Raw genomic sequence first — 14266 nt, 5'->3', positions numbered from 1 at the left:
GTCCCCATTCTGCCACCGCCTCGCTGTGTGACTTCAATCCAGTCACTTAACTTTTCTGGTCTAGGGCTTCCCTCCATAGGAATCATGGTCCCTGCCTCCCTCACTGGGCTGCTGTAAGGATGAATGTTTGGAAAGTGCTTGTCCTAGAGTGAGAGGTCTGGAAAGGTACGGAGTGAATATCTGTCTGTCTGTCTCCTTTTCAACCACAAAAGCCTTTGAGCTCCTCTGAGAAAGATGTTATGTAAATGCAGCGTATGATTGTTAATACCACTGATGGTGCAGAGCAGGGTGGCTGGCATTCTTGGTGTAAGACACGTTATTGATGTGACAGATCTACCTGTGAGATCTGTGGTCAGATTGGCCAAATTCAAGAACTCGAGTGGGGATAGTCCCAGTTTCCAGCAATAAAGGGAAGCCACACTGTGCCCTCTCTACTGGGTGCCTCCATCCCAGCATTAACTAGCTTCTGCCTCTGGCAAATGGGGAGCAATTGGCCATCTCAGCCAGCTGTGAATGAGTGAAAGAAAGAAAGAAAGAAAGAAAGAAAGAAAGAAAGAAAGAAAGAAAAAGGCCCATCGAGCAGGGAGACCAGTTTCAGAAGACTGCATAGTTTCCAGCTACTCATCGGGAGCTACTCTTGTGGTCCTGGCCACTTTTTTGGTACAGCCACCAGTAGAGGGTTTCCCCAGCCATAGTGTTGAGCTGTAATCATTGTTTTTCTTCCAGAAGTATGCTCAGTAGACTGTGGCACTCACGGCGTCTGCATCGGGGGAACGTGTCGCTGTGAAGAGGGATGGACAGGGGTGGCTTGTGACCAACGCGTGTGCCACCCTCGCTGCACTGAGCATGGGACCTGTAAAGATGGGAAATGTGAATGCCGAGAGGGCTGGAATGGGGAACACTGCACCATTGGTAGGCAAACGGCAGGCACCGAAACAGGCACATATTGCTTTATTTTCATAAATTGTAGAAATATAGTGACTGTTGTGCACTGCGATGGGCTGTTCCTTCAGGGACACAAGTGCTCCCAAACATCTACGCTGCCTCTCCAAATCTCCAAAGGGGGAGGGTGGGGAGTCACAGTGTCCCCAGTTTGAAACAATTTCCCTTTCTTCACTAAAATCCAGGTTGTACAGTGTTGGCAAGAAATGGACCTAAGTAAGAGAGCTAATCAGTGGTCCTATGCACGGGAAGAGAGAAATGCACATGCATGGGAAATGGTCCGAGCTGAGGGGTTCCATGCTCATCAAGGCACATTGGTATTCAGGTGACACCTTTTTTGTTGTTGTAGCTGAAAAAAAAAAGATAAAATTCCTGGATGGATGGCTTACTGCTTGCCTGTCACCGTGCATCACTCTCCACCCACTAACACACTTGAGGTCAGATTAGATGAGAATGGGGCTCCTGGGGCTATAGAAATAGCTCCCTCAACAGCCCTTGGGTTGTAGCATTTGTGTGTCTCATCAGTCACAGGAGGGGGTCTGACCACTGGCATAGCAGATTAACATGCCACCTCCCTGTATTTTCTCACATGGTCCCCACAGTCACAATTACTGAGAGGACCATCAAACTGGCTCAAGCAGCCTCTCTCTGGAATGTTACTAGCCTGGGATGCTTTTAAAAAGCTTTCTTTCTTTCTTTTTTTTAAAAGAGAAAACTCATTTTTCAAGTTTGTTTGCTTGAGTGGTTTTCATTTTCACTTTCGTTTTTCTTGCAGTTAATCTGAGTTTAAAATTATATAACTATTCCACATATTGTGGAGATAGGAGAAAATGCTTATTGATTAGGAGAACCTCCATGGCCAAGTTTAAATCCAGAAAAGCTTAAGCCAAAAGAGAAATTTTATCTTCTATTTTTTGAATTTATTCCTTTTATAAAACTACCCCTTTCCTCCATCTTTTAGCTGTCCACAGAACAGAAAACTGGGGAAACTGCACATAGGTCACTGACTTGGGTGGTCATCTTGATATCAAACCCTGTAACTGTGAGGAGGGTGCTCTACTCACTCGAGGTCCCATAATTATCATCTAGAGAGAGACTGAAAGAAAAGATGGGGGAGGGAACTCAGAAAGTGAGGCTCAGTTTCCCATGCTGTTCATTTGACTAGGTAGCCAGAAATGAAGAAGACTGTGCATTACATTCACCCAAAGTGACACAATCTAATTGGCCAACAGAGAGGCAGCATGCAAATTGGGGTCATGGCCGTGGCAATTGAGACCCTAATGGGACAGTCTGTTGGCAGTGAATTGTTCTTTCCATTTCTCAATGACACTTAAGATCTTGCTGCCCTTGGAATTGCTTTAATGTTCAGCTCCCTGTCAAGTCTTGGGGATTCATGAGCCTTTCAAGGGATTATGCACAGCTCAATACCAACAAGTGCTTAATATTCTTTTTTTTAAAAAATCAGTTCTTAAAAATAGCTTCAGATCCTCAGGGGCATTTCCTTTTGAAGTTTTTGTGCCTCATTTTCCTCCCACTACATGATTTAAATCAAAACCTTGCCCCTAAAAGTCCTTTCTAGCTAAATGCAGAGAGAAAAACCCTTTTTCCCTTAAATCACAGAATCCAATTCCCCCTTTACCTCATTCTTTCTTTCAATGGGCTACACTCCCTATGGAAAATCACTCCATGTCTAATAATATTAATAACAGTAACAATAATAATAATAATAATGATCTCCATCATCCTATCTGCTACTAGAGTTGTTCTGAGAATGCTTTCAATGATCTGACAGAAGATGAGCTTATAACCCAGTATTTAGATTCAATTACACAAAGCAGTTATCTACCTTTGTAATAATAGTCCACAGAACATTAAACGTAAAAGAATAATAGCAGGAAAATTCCTTGTCACAAGACTGCTTCTATCTGAACACCATCAAAAAAGATCAGAAGAATGAGATAGTAATAGTATGAGGAGTAGTTATAATAATAACTTACACATTTATATAGCGCTTCAAGAATTACAAAGCTCTTTATCTACATCCTGTCATTTGCTTCTCACAATAATTCTGTGAAATAGGTGCCATTCTTATCCACATTTTGTAGGTGAGCAATCTGAGGTTTCTCAGGATCACCCAGCGAGGAAGGGGCGAAGGCAGGATTTGAGCTTTCCAGGCTCAAAGTTCAGAGTGCTGTCTACTACACCATCATGCCTCAAATTATAACATGTTTGGGTAGGGAAGAACTTCTGTAAATTTTGCTGTGTCTCAAAAGTTTCTTGTTAGAGAGTTGGAAAGGAACCCAGTTTGGTATGTTGCATGCTTACTTTAAGATAATATTTAGGAAAAAAGAATAAAGTCTGGCTTGGAGGCCAGGAGAAAGAGAAAGGGTGATATGTAGTAGGACAAGGAATGGCAGAGTATGTGTGTTTGGGTGTGGGGGGAGGGGGACCTTTAAAGGCAAAATGAGAAGATGGGAACTTTTAAGGTAGTTTGTAGTGAAAGTGAGCAGGCAAAGAAGGAGAGATTTTTAAAATTTAGGCTTCATGAAAGGAAAGATTTCCTAGCAGATAGAGTTGTCCAGAAGTATAATGGACTGCCTTGGGAGATAATAGGTTCTCCATCCCCGAAGATCTTCAAAGAGAGATTACATGATCGTTTGTCAGGTATGTTATTGAAAGTGTTCCTGTTCAGGTGTGAGTTAGCCTACATAGATGGTTTCCAAGGTCTGTTCCATGCTGTGATTTTGTGTCACCACAGGGAAAAGGTCCATTCATTCTGCAGAAGAAGATTGAGGGGTTCCTTATAGGCTAAGTGTTAGATTTGGATTTCACTTTTCCATGAACCAGCATCTCTAATAATGCTTAGAGAGACATAAGGAAAATGGAGAGAATTACCAATTAGGTCATGCCTAGAACAAAGAGGGCACCAGCCCTTCCCAAGAAGGTCTTTGGTTCAAAACTATGATTTCTCAGGGATCTGTGAGTATATTTGGTGTGAGCTACCAATTTCTTTCTCAATGAGGCAATGAATGCTAAGGAATTTGGATTTTGCTCTTTTATGAGATGAATGTCTACTATGAACATGTATCTGGGTAGTCCCTCATGGATTGTCTAAAGAGCAAAACACAAGACATTGGCTGGTGAGATTTACCATTTTAGAGCAGAAGTGAAGTTCATACCAGCATAATTGCTTTTTAATCTGAAACCTTTAGCCCTGAAACTGTTTTGCTTAAGCATGAAGTCCTGTAAATTCATTTTAAATAAAGGCCACAATTTACAGGCACGGAGCCAGACCTCCCCCTCTGAGACACCAAGTAATAAAGGGGAGGATAGGTCTTGAATCCTTTGCTATATCACATTCCAAATACTATATTCTGAACATTGAAAACAAATAGAACCAAAATGTCATTTACCATATAACAAATTCATTTGGGGATTGGAGGTAGGACAAAAAAAGTAGGTGGGTTATTGTCTGGTATTTGAGTTTGTCTTGTGAAAGGTTGTTGTTGTTGTTTTTTTTTTTTCCAGAGATTTGTAGAGTTCTATCCCTCTGCAGGTAATTGCAAATAGCCATCTATACAGTGGACAGCAACATGTGTGACTTGCCTTTATTTTACAAATGTGTATCAGAAATAAAAAAGTAAAGAAGTCAGATTTTAAGGTCACAAAATTACATGTCTGTCCTAAAAAGGGCCAGGCTCACAATATTGAGGCAGGTAAAAGAGCCAACTTATTTGTACATTCAATATGTAAGTCCTGTAATTTTCATTTTTAAAAATATTTTATTGATACTTTCTGTTTTGTTGTAACTGTTATCACCATCATTTCTCACCCATCTAATTCTAGTTTGAACCATCTCTTTTAACAAAGAAAAAGAATTAAGTAAAAATGTTTCATGCAGAAATCTTGTATAATAGTGTATACAATATTCTACCCTAGTGGTCGTTCACTTTTCTGCTGTGAGGGAGGAGGTATATTGTTATTGTTTCTCCAGAACCTTCATCGTTTTTTCCATTACTCACAGTTCTTCCCTTCAATCTCTTCATTTACATTGCTGTAGTAATTGTGCAAGTTATTCTCTTAATCCTACTTATTTTGCTCTGTATCAGTTCATAAAATCCTCCCACATTTTTCTGAATTTCTCATACTTGTCATTTCTTATTGCATAGTAATATTTCATTATATTCATATGCCATAGTTGTATTTTTCAGTCGTTCTCCAAATCAGTGGGCAACTACTTTGTTTTTAATTGTTTCCTGAATACTCTTTTTTGGAAACTTAAAGAGTAAAGAGTTCTACTATGAATATTATATATATATAGGATATTTGTTTCTATCTTTGACTTCCTTGGGATGTATGCCCATTAGTCAGATTGCTGGATCAAAGGCTATAACCAGTTTAGTCTTTTCCCTTACATAATTCCAAATTGAAATCCAGAATATCTAGACCACTTCATGTCTCCATCAACACTCTCTTAGCATGTCTGTCTTCTCATAGCCCTTCCAAAACTGATCATTCCCACCTTTTTTCCATCATTATTAAATTACAGGTGGGGTGAAACTTAAGAATTGTTTTAATTTCGAGTTCTCTTATTTTTAGTTATATGAAGTGTGTGTTCATGTAGTCCTATAATTTTCTACTAAATTAATATATCGCTCCATGGCTAGTAGAAGTTCTTATATATATTAAACATTCACTGTAACAGTTGTGTGGAGGTTGTGACAGCTAATTTATACTCCTAAATTCATACAAAGTTTTGTTTCTTCCATTACTTCTTTTTATCTAAAAAAAAAATTGAAAACACATTCAAGATTACCAGCATCACATTTTCACAAAATATTCCTGGAATCCAAATCAAATGGGATTCCCAAATATCTTTAGGCTATTATTTTTTTTACTGAAACAGAAGAGAATTTTATTCTTCACAGTGAATCTTAGAGGTAGATTGTCGCTCATAATTCTCCCCTCTGTAGGGATTAGTTTAACCTGCAAAGCAAAACCAAGGGCTGCAACACACCAGGTGGTGAAAGGAAGAATATGGTTGATTTTTTTTTATTAGGTCACAATCACCGTGAACCATATTAAACTCTAAGACAACTGTGCAGTTTATTACAGTGAAGCAGCTATAATAAGTGCCAGAGTTTAGCATTCAACATTGTTTTCAAGAGAGAGTAGTAGAGCAAAACAAAAGGTATGAACCAACTTTCACCTTGACTGAATGTGTTCACTGAAGCTAAATGTGACGTGAAGATTATTGCAATTATCCAGAGATTGTGGGACCATTCATTCAGACAGTTACTCTTGAAAATTCATCCTAGCAAACATGCATACACACACACACACTCTCAGACATGTACAAGACAAGATACTTTTGCACTGAATAAACTGTTTGCTGTCTGAATAGTTCTTAATTTATGTGATAATTTTCCCACCCTCTGCCTCATCTGTGAAGTCCCAACTTCAGGCAGGGTCATACAGATTTTATTGCTGAGAATGTGTAGGGCTGAGTGACCAGCTCATATGCTACACATCATAACAGTTTTCTCTCCATCACACTGGGGCTCTTCAGTTTTTCACCTTTAATTGGTTAGGGAGGGAAATAGATTCCTACGCTGTTAATAAGGAAAATTAATCTTTTACCCAAGGTAAAACCAGCCGTGCGACAATCTGATGAGCTGATTAAGTGATTGTAATCAGGAGTAGACAGTGTCACAGTCCAAGAGGGAGAAGTCTTGGGGGCTTCAGGGAACTGGTTCAGAAAAAGCTACTGTAAAAATTAACTAACCACAGGCTGAGTACAGCTGTTATTTCATCTCATGCCAGTTTCATTTCTGAATGTTAGAGGCTTTTTTTCCCCACCATAGCTGCTGTCTTTGAATAATCAGGCCTTGATGACCTTGCCAAGTAGAGCAAGTTGGGCACATATCATGGGTAGAGTTGTCTCTAGTACCAAAAGCCAAAGAAAGAAGCAAAATCCCAGTTTAGCAATTATGATGTATCTGCTTCTTCCAGAGGCTACCTGCCCTAATGTGACTGAACAGCAATTAAAACTTTAAGCCATCAAATAAATAGGATACAATTTTAATTTAAAAGAAAAAACTTTATGCCCTTTTATCATACCACTCTTTTGAATGAGACTCTTAAAGTGACTTTTTTTTTGAAATTATGGTCTTGATTTAATTAATCAAGTGAGCAATTATTTATTAAGGATCTCTTCTGTGCAGGATACAGCACTAAATGCTAAGGATACAAAGGAAAAAATAAATAAAATAGTCCCTGCCTTTAAGAAGGTGATAGTCTGTCAGAGGAGACAACCATAGTCATTTAAGTATGAACAAAACAAGCATAAAATCATTTTTGTATGATTTTGTACTCAGCCGGGGTGGGGGGGTGGGGGTGGGGGTGCAGAAATGGAAAGTTTCATGTAGGAGGCAGTGTTTGGGCCAAGCTTTGAAAGAAACCAGAGCTTTTAAGAGGTGGAAGTGAGGAGGGAGTGCCCTCCAGACATGGGGGGGGAGAAGGTATGAAGATGGGAGAGAAAGTATAAAGAGGAGTGTAGGCTGGTAGTTGGCAGTGTGCCAAGGTGTTTTTCCTCCAAATAGACTTTTTTTTGTTTGTAACATACAGCCAAAACTTGTTCCATACCTGTGCAGAATGTTCCCCTAAGCTGTGAGCCACAGCTGGTCTAGCTCTGCAAAATTTCCTAATCCAATCTGAAAACTAAGAACCAATGAGTAGAAGTTACAAGAAGGCAATTTGTAGAAGGATAACAAACTCTCTAACAATCAAAGCTGCCCAAGACTAGAAGAGAATAAAGACTGCTAGTTTTGTGATTAGTGAGCCCCCTTTCAATAGAAGGGTTTGTAAACTGGTCACCTCGCCACCTCACTGGGATCCTGTGAAGGGGGTTCCCATGATAAGGGCTTGAATTGGATTTCTTCTAAAGGCTCCTTCAGGTCTCAGATTTAGTGATTCTATGATCTGAACAGTGACTTTTCCTGCCCATGGGATGTCTGAGTTATTTATTGATTTCTGGACACATCACAAATCCTCACCACGAAAGGGTGAGGAAAGAGGCAGAACACATGCCTTGATTGGGTTGACTATAGAGCTGCATATCTGAGACTTAGTGGGCCAGAATAAGTGGGCTGTGATTGGGGCGTTCCCAAAAGCATCCCAGTCTATTAAGAGGCTCTCAGAGCCTCAAACCACTGCGTTGCTGTTAGGACTATGTTAGAACAAGTGAAAAGCTGGACTTCTTCTGTTAATGACTTGTCTATAGCAAAGCCTTAAGAACAGTTAGATGTCCAGCAACCTACGTCCAGTAAGACATCCTAGGTATTCAGTGAGGTGAGGATGGTAGAATCTTCAAATTTTGGAATTATCTGACTTCTTAAGCCCTCAGAGAGAGCATTCAGAAGAAGTATAATTGACTTTACATACTAGCTATGTTTCTGAGAAGTTGTATTTAAAATCATTTTTTGCTACTCAGATCTTATTTCCCCACAGACTTGACTTTATAATTTCAAAGATGCTCTGTGGGTGCAAATCTTGCTGCTTTACCTTTAAGAATCACTTGCCAGGGGCAGCTAGGTGGTGCAGTGGAGAGAGCACTGACCTTGGAGTTAGGAGGCCCTGAGTTCAAATCCGGCCTCAGACACTTGATGCTTACTAGCTGTGTGACCCTGGGCAAGTCACTTAACACCTATTGCCTCACAAAAAAAAAAAATCACTTGCCGCATCAGTGTCTTTGTCAAGTAGTTAGTGAATTGTAAACAAACATTTAAGTAGAAGAGAGTTCTTATTTATTTAAAGGTTGCCTCAGCAAGGCCTTTTGTTATGTGAAGAATTATTTTGCAGGGTGAATAACCATTTTTGAAACAAGTTTGGAGTTTTCTTTCACAGGTTTTCTTAAATTAGAGCACGCCCCTTTTCATCTGCTTTCCTATAGTGTAACAATAATTTTGTTGTATAAGTTTGAGATCTAAATTGTGTTAAATGACCAATACAGAAAATATAGGTTAAGATGACAGGACATCCTTGCTTGAATTAGAAGCTGTCACTCAGTCAATCAAGGATTTAAGCACTTACTACATACCAGATACTATTTTAGCAGTTAGGTCCCAAAGACAAAAAGAATATAGTCTTTGCCCCCTATTGGGGACAAGACACAGCATGTACATATATGCAAAATAAATTGTTTTTAAAAATCACTTCCTCTAGGATCAAATGTAAAATCCTGTATTTGGCATTCAAACCCCTTCACAAGCTGGATCCCTCCTAACCTTTCCCGTCTTCAGGGTGCCTTCCTCCCCAGCCACTCAGTGACTGCGCTGCTTGCTGTGTTCCTCAAGCCTAGAATACTCTTCCACCCCACCTCTGCCTCCTGGCTTCCTTTAGCTCCAGCTGTACTAGGGAAAAGGCTAATGCCTTTTCTCTGTTAATTATCTCCAATTCATTTTGTATATATCTTACTTGTACAGAGTTGTTTTCCTATTGTCTCCCCCATTAGACTGTGAGCTCCCTGAAAGCAGAGACTGTCTTTTGTCTTTCTTTGTATCCCCAACACTTAACACAGTGCCTGGCACGTAGTAGGTGCTTAATAAATGCTTTTTGACCGACTAAATACAGGATATTTTGGAGGTAAGGTAAAGGAACCAGGAGCTGGAGGATGAGGAAAGACTTCATGTAGGTGGTGTCTAAGCTGAATCTCACAGAAACATTTCTGACCTGACTTGGGTTTTTTTGTTTGTTTGTTTGTTTGTTTTAATTTTTTTTCTGCCTTGTTTTCCACATCTAACTAACTGCTCTCCCTTCTGTCATACAGCCAGAAGCTCAGTGCTTACAGATAGCCTAACAGTTTTTCATTTCTGAGAACCAGACCTTCTTTACTTTGTTTAGCCGCCTCAAACTTGGCTGGCTTTTTGCTTCCTAATTATATGTATGAACCTGGTTCTGACACAGAAACATAGGTTGCCATCTCTCACAGCTGAAGTTGTATTCTTATTCTATTAGCCCAGGTAGAAGCAACTATTAGGATACGCTAATAGATCTTAATTATGTTGTGGGCATAGTAATGTAGAAGTTTGGGGCTTTAGCCAGAATCTATCTCAGCGTACTTGGTAGCAGTGGCTATTTCCCTTCTGGCATCTTCTTCATTACTACTTATGGCTCCATAGGTTACCAGCTCACATCCCCACATGGTTCTTCATGTTCAAGGGGTGATCCAAGAAAAGTCCCAACTGAGGATTGATGGAGAAGATCATATTTATATATATAATACAGAATTGGGCTATCACTGGCTCTTCCCCAAGTCAGCCCAATAAACTCTAAAATTACTTTTATTTCTACTACACTCCAGACACTTGGTTCTATGGAGCATGACCTATGTTCAACATCTGGGGATTCTTTGCTCTGTCTTGTGGATTGTCTGGAACCACCCAGTGCATCCCAGATGTTCCCATAAGAGACAGATTCTGCATTTTTCCACTGACGTTTTCTGCCTAATGTGTCTAAGTCCTGCACAAATCTGCTTCTCATATTGTATTCCATTACACAGTACATATTAAAAGGCTCTGAGTTTACTGCCTTCTGTAAATACAGAACCATCATTTTGAAAAACTGCCAGTCAATGTCAGGAGCTTATTACTTGCCTCCTCATACCATTTTAACCTCAGTTTCTATGCACTGTTTTTTCCCGCCCATTGTAGGGTCACCTCATCAGCAGTCATCCAAATCTCAATTTTTATATACAGTAGAGTGAGATACCATGTGAAAGAGCTGCTAGGAGAGATCTAAGGCTTTCTTCATAAGCATTCTCAGGATGATTAGACTGGATTAAATGACAGAAAATGATGTATTTCATTAATCTTTTTCTATATTAAAAAGTCATCTCCAGTTTTAAGTAAAGTATATGTTTTTAAAATATATATATTTTTAAAAAATAATCATTAAGGGAAAGTACTGCTCTATCCATATAGATATCCCTACTTTTTGTTTCTCAGGGACTGGCACATCATATCCTAGATAAAGGTTACCTGCCAGTGTAACTTTTTTAAGGCCCAGCCCCATCAATCACTCAGTTGATTAACAAGCATTTATTACATGCCAAAAATTGTGCTAGGCTCTAGAGATAGATACAAAGACAAAAACAAAAATATCCCTGCCCTCAAGGGCCTTCCAATCTCCCTGGGGAGACAACATGTATGTAAATAAGTATATGTAACATATACAAAATAAATGCAAGGTAAATGGGAAGGGGTCTTGTAGTTGGGGAGGATGAGAAGGCAGGGATGGCTTCCTGTAGAATATGGTGCTTATGGAGCTTTAGCAGAGTTTTGGAGAAAACAAGGGATTTAAAAGGGCAAGGATGATGAGAGTGCATTCTGGGCACTAGGGAAACAGTACATCTTTAAAGTTATTCCATATCCCAGATCCCTAGATCTTGCCTTCCTTTAAGTCTGCCAGCCTCCTCCTGTGGTTTATTGTGCTGCTAGGCCTAATTCATTAACATCCTGGATGGGTATTTTGACTGTCACATGGCACCAAGTGAGGAAAGTCATTTCTGGTCTAATTTGCCCTTCTAGATAACTGGAAGAAGGATGAAAAGAGGGAATAATTGACATTGGGAGACAGAAAGAAAAAAAAAAACACCCAAGAGACTGAAAAAGAGCCCACTGGGCAAAAAACATTTCTGTTTAATACCATCCCTGATTAACAGCCCCTTTGTCAGATTTCTCTTTCTCCCTCCTTAGTATCCTCCCTCTTTTTTTCCAAGTCCAGGGGCAGTTCCACTTCAGGACACATCTCAGCCAAGAGTAAAATGAAAAATTCTGACCTCCTATTTGGGAGGGTTGTTCTATCTTTGCAATAACTAACTTAGGGAGCTATGGGAGATGAGAAAACAGACCTTCCCCTCCTCAGCATTATTCCCTATCCATCCCACCCCAGTGCCAGAAAGCCACATTCTTTCTAAGATATCTTTGTTTCATTAATCCTTAAGACCGTTCTCTCCTTCAGATCAGGCTGATCCTGGTACAGTACCAAGCTTTATGTGGCCAGTTCAAAACACACCATGCATGCAAAATGCTATATTCCATCCAAGCCCAGGAAAAGGGAGAAGACTAATAAACATTCCATTGGTAAAATCTGTCTCCCAGTTTTCAAGTTCTACAAAATAGGCATCAGGGAAGAATGAAAGACTTGAGCCAGGCAATGACAGAATCCTAAGCGGCTGAGCCCCAATTGAAGCAGCTGTGGCAGTAGGTCAGATAAGCAAATGGTCAACTTTTGCCCCAGATCAGTCTTCTTTCTAAGAACATTGATGTTTAATTTTTTTTAAATATGCTTTAGCCCCAACAGATATTGTTAGGCAGTCCTGTCTGGTTGTCTGGAAACAATGCCAGGGGGATAAGCCCTGCTGATTATAAAATAACTCTTTTACCAGCCCAGAAGTAACATTTGTATTTAATTTTGTTCTGACATGCTAGTGAGGTCGATTCCCCCAAATCGTGCTGTGGAATTAAAGCTCCACCATCTCCAGTGACTCCAGAGTCAGAAGGGACAGTTTCTGCTTCTCAGAGAGAGCCCTATCTGTCTGGGAGTGAGGATATTTCTGTACAGTCAGTATGCAGAAATGTTCGAAGCCTAAATGTCACCGATGATTGCAATTCCCTTAAAAATAGAGAGATGATGGGGTAGGTGAGAGTAACCAGCTTTTTGTATTAAGCAGGGGAATAAAAGAAAGTGGAGTTGTGTCCCTTAATCAAGTTGCTATCAACTTCTCTCCATGTTTTGAATATGAACTGATTTAACTTTTTTATTTCCATTTAATGGGGCCAAGTAAGATCGGTATCCATTCGCTCGCCAACCTGTTCCCTGGGGGTCTAATACGGGAATTATTATTATATCATCTAGAGCCCTAGCACAGAAAACAGCGTGCCCAGAATTAAATAGAATGAAAACTCATACATCCTCACCTACTCCCACCCCCAACTTCCAGCATCCCCCAAGGTCACCTGCCTGTGATTTATAGATTACATACCTCAATGTTGTATGTACTATTAACTCATTCTATTAATATTTTTGAATTATTGTTGGTATCATTCATTCTAAGGGGAGTGGCGAAGAACTGTATTTACTGATATTTTCTGTAGTTTTTGAAGCATCAGATAATGAACAATTAAATGGCTAGATGTAGTAAACAACTACTCAAAATCACAAATTTAAGGGTTTTGGAAGCTCAGGAAGAAATGCTAGTGGTCTAAACAGATAAAGGGAAGGTTTTTTTGGGGGAGGGGTTGTTTTTGTCCTCCCACTTTGATTATTCCTAATAAAAGGCTGTTTCCCATACACTGAAAAAATAACCATATAGAATAGCCTAAGTCAGGGGTGGGAAACCTGTGGTCTCCAGGCCACATGTGGCCCTTTGGTTCAGCCTTTTGACTGAGTCCAAGTTTTACAGAACAAATCCTTTTATTAAGGGGATTCATTCTGTGAAGTTCGGATTCAGTCAAAGGGCCATACTTGAGGACCTAGAGGGCCACGTATGGCCTCAAGGCTACAGGTTCCCCACCTCTGAAACCAAAATGATAGTGCGCATTTGTTTAAGCACCGACTATGTGCTAAGCACTAGGGATACAAGGAAAGACAAAAGGAGTCCCTGCCCTCAAAGAGTTCTCATTCTAATGGTAGAGACAACATGAAAATAACTAGATAACATTCAAGATATATACAGAATATTTCCTTTGTTGTTTTGTTTTATTGCTTCATTCTCGTGGTTCCTCTCATTAGTTCTAATTGTTCTTTACCATCAGGACTAATGGGAAAATATGCTTAACACGAATGTATTTGTAGAGCCTATATCAAACCGTAAGACATCTTGGGGGAGGGGAAGAAGTGGGACGGGGTGAAAGTTTAAAATTCAAAATCTTGTGGAAGTGAATGTTGAAAACTAAAAATAATTAATTACAAAAATAAATATATACATACAGAATAGACAGAAGTTAATTGTTGAGGTTTAGACTTGGGAGAGCTGGTTCAGGTGTGAAAGAATTCACTTACATCTTCTCTATAACCATCGGGGGCTTTACTGACGCAAAAAGAGCAGACTAGCCCTGGAAAGAGGACTAGCAGCTTAAAGAGGGACTGAGGCTTGCTTTATAAGGACAGGATGAGGAAGATGGTTGGTTACAAGATAGTTGTAGAAGTTTTTATGGGGGTTAAAGATTAGAGACAGGTCAAGGAAGGATTTTATGACATGGGATGAAGGAGACAAGGGAATTCTTTATGGTTTAAGGATTTAAGGACAGGGCATGAGGGCACA

General features: G+C 39.8%; 1 protein-coding gene across 8 annotated transcripts in view; it reads left to right on the top strand.

The window, feature by feature from the left end:
* The window catches only part of TENM2 (teneurin transmembrane protein 2), a 392109-nt gene that overhangs the window by 273594 nt on the left and 104249 nt on the right, over positions 1 to 14266 (top strand). For 4 of the 8 annotated variants that reach the window (XM_027841747.1, XM_027841746.1, XM_027841743.1 and 1 more), the window contains one exon: positions 727 to 939. The exons of 1 other annotated variant lie outside the window; for it this stretch is intronic. In XM_027841747.1, the coding sequence (XP_027697548.1) occupies positions 727 to 939 (213 nt within the window). The remainder of the gene's footprint in view (positions 1 to 726; positions 940 to 14266) is intronic. 3 more of the 8 variants (XM_027841745.1, XM_027841744.1, XM_027841742.1) reach the window with 2 other exon arrangements.

This window comes from Vombatus ursinus, unplaced genomic scaffold (genome assembly GCF_900497805.2).
Source record: "Vombatus ursinus unplaced genomic scaffold, bare-nosed wombat genome assembly UNPS02014863.1, whole genome shotgun sequence".
Lineage (NCBI taxonomy): Eukaryota > Metazoa > Chordata > Mammalia > Diprotodontia > Vombatidae > Vombatus > Vombatus ursinus.
This window is presented reverse-complemented; position numbering and strand designations above follow the sequence as displayed.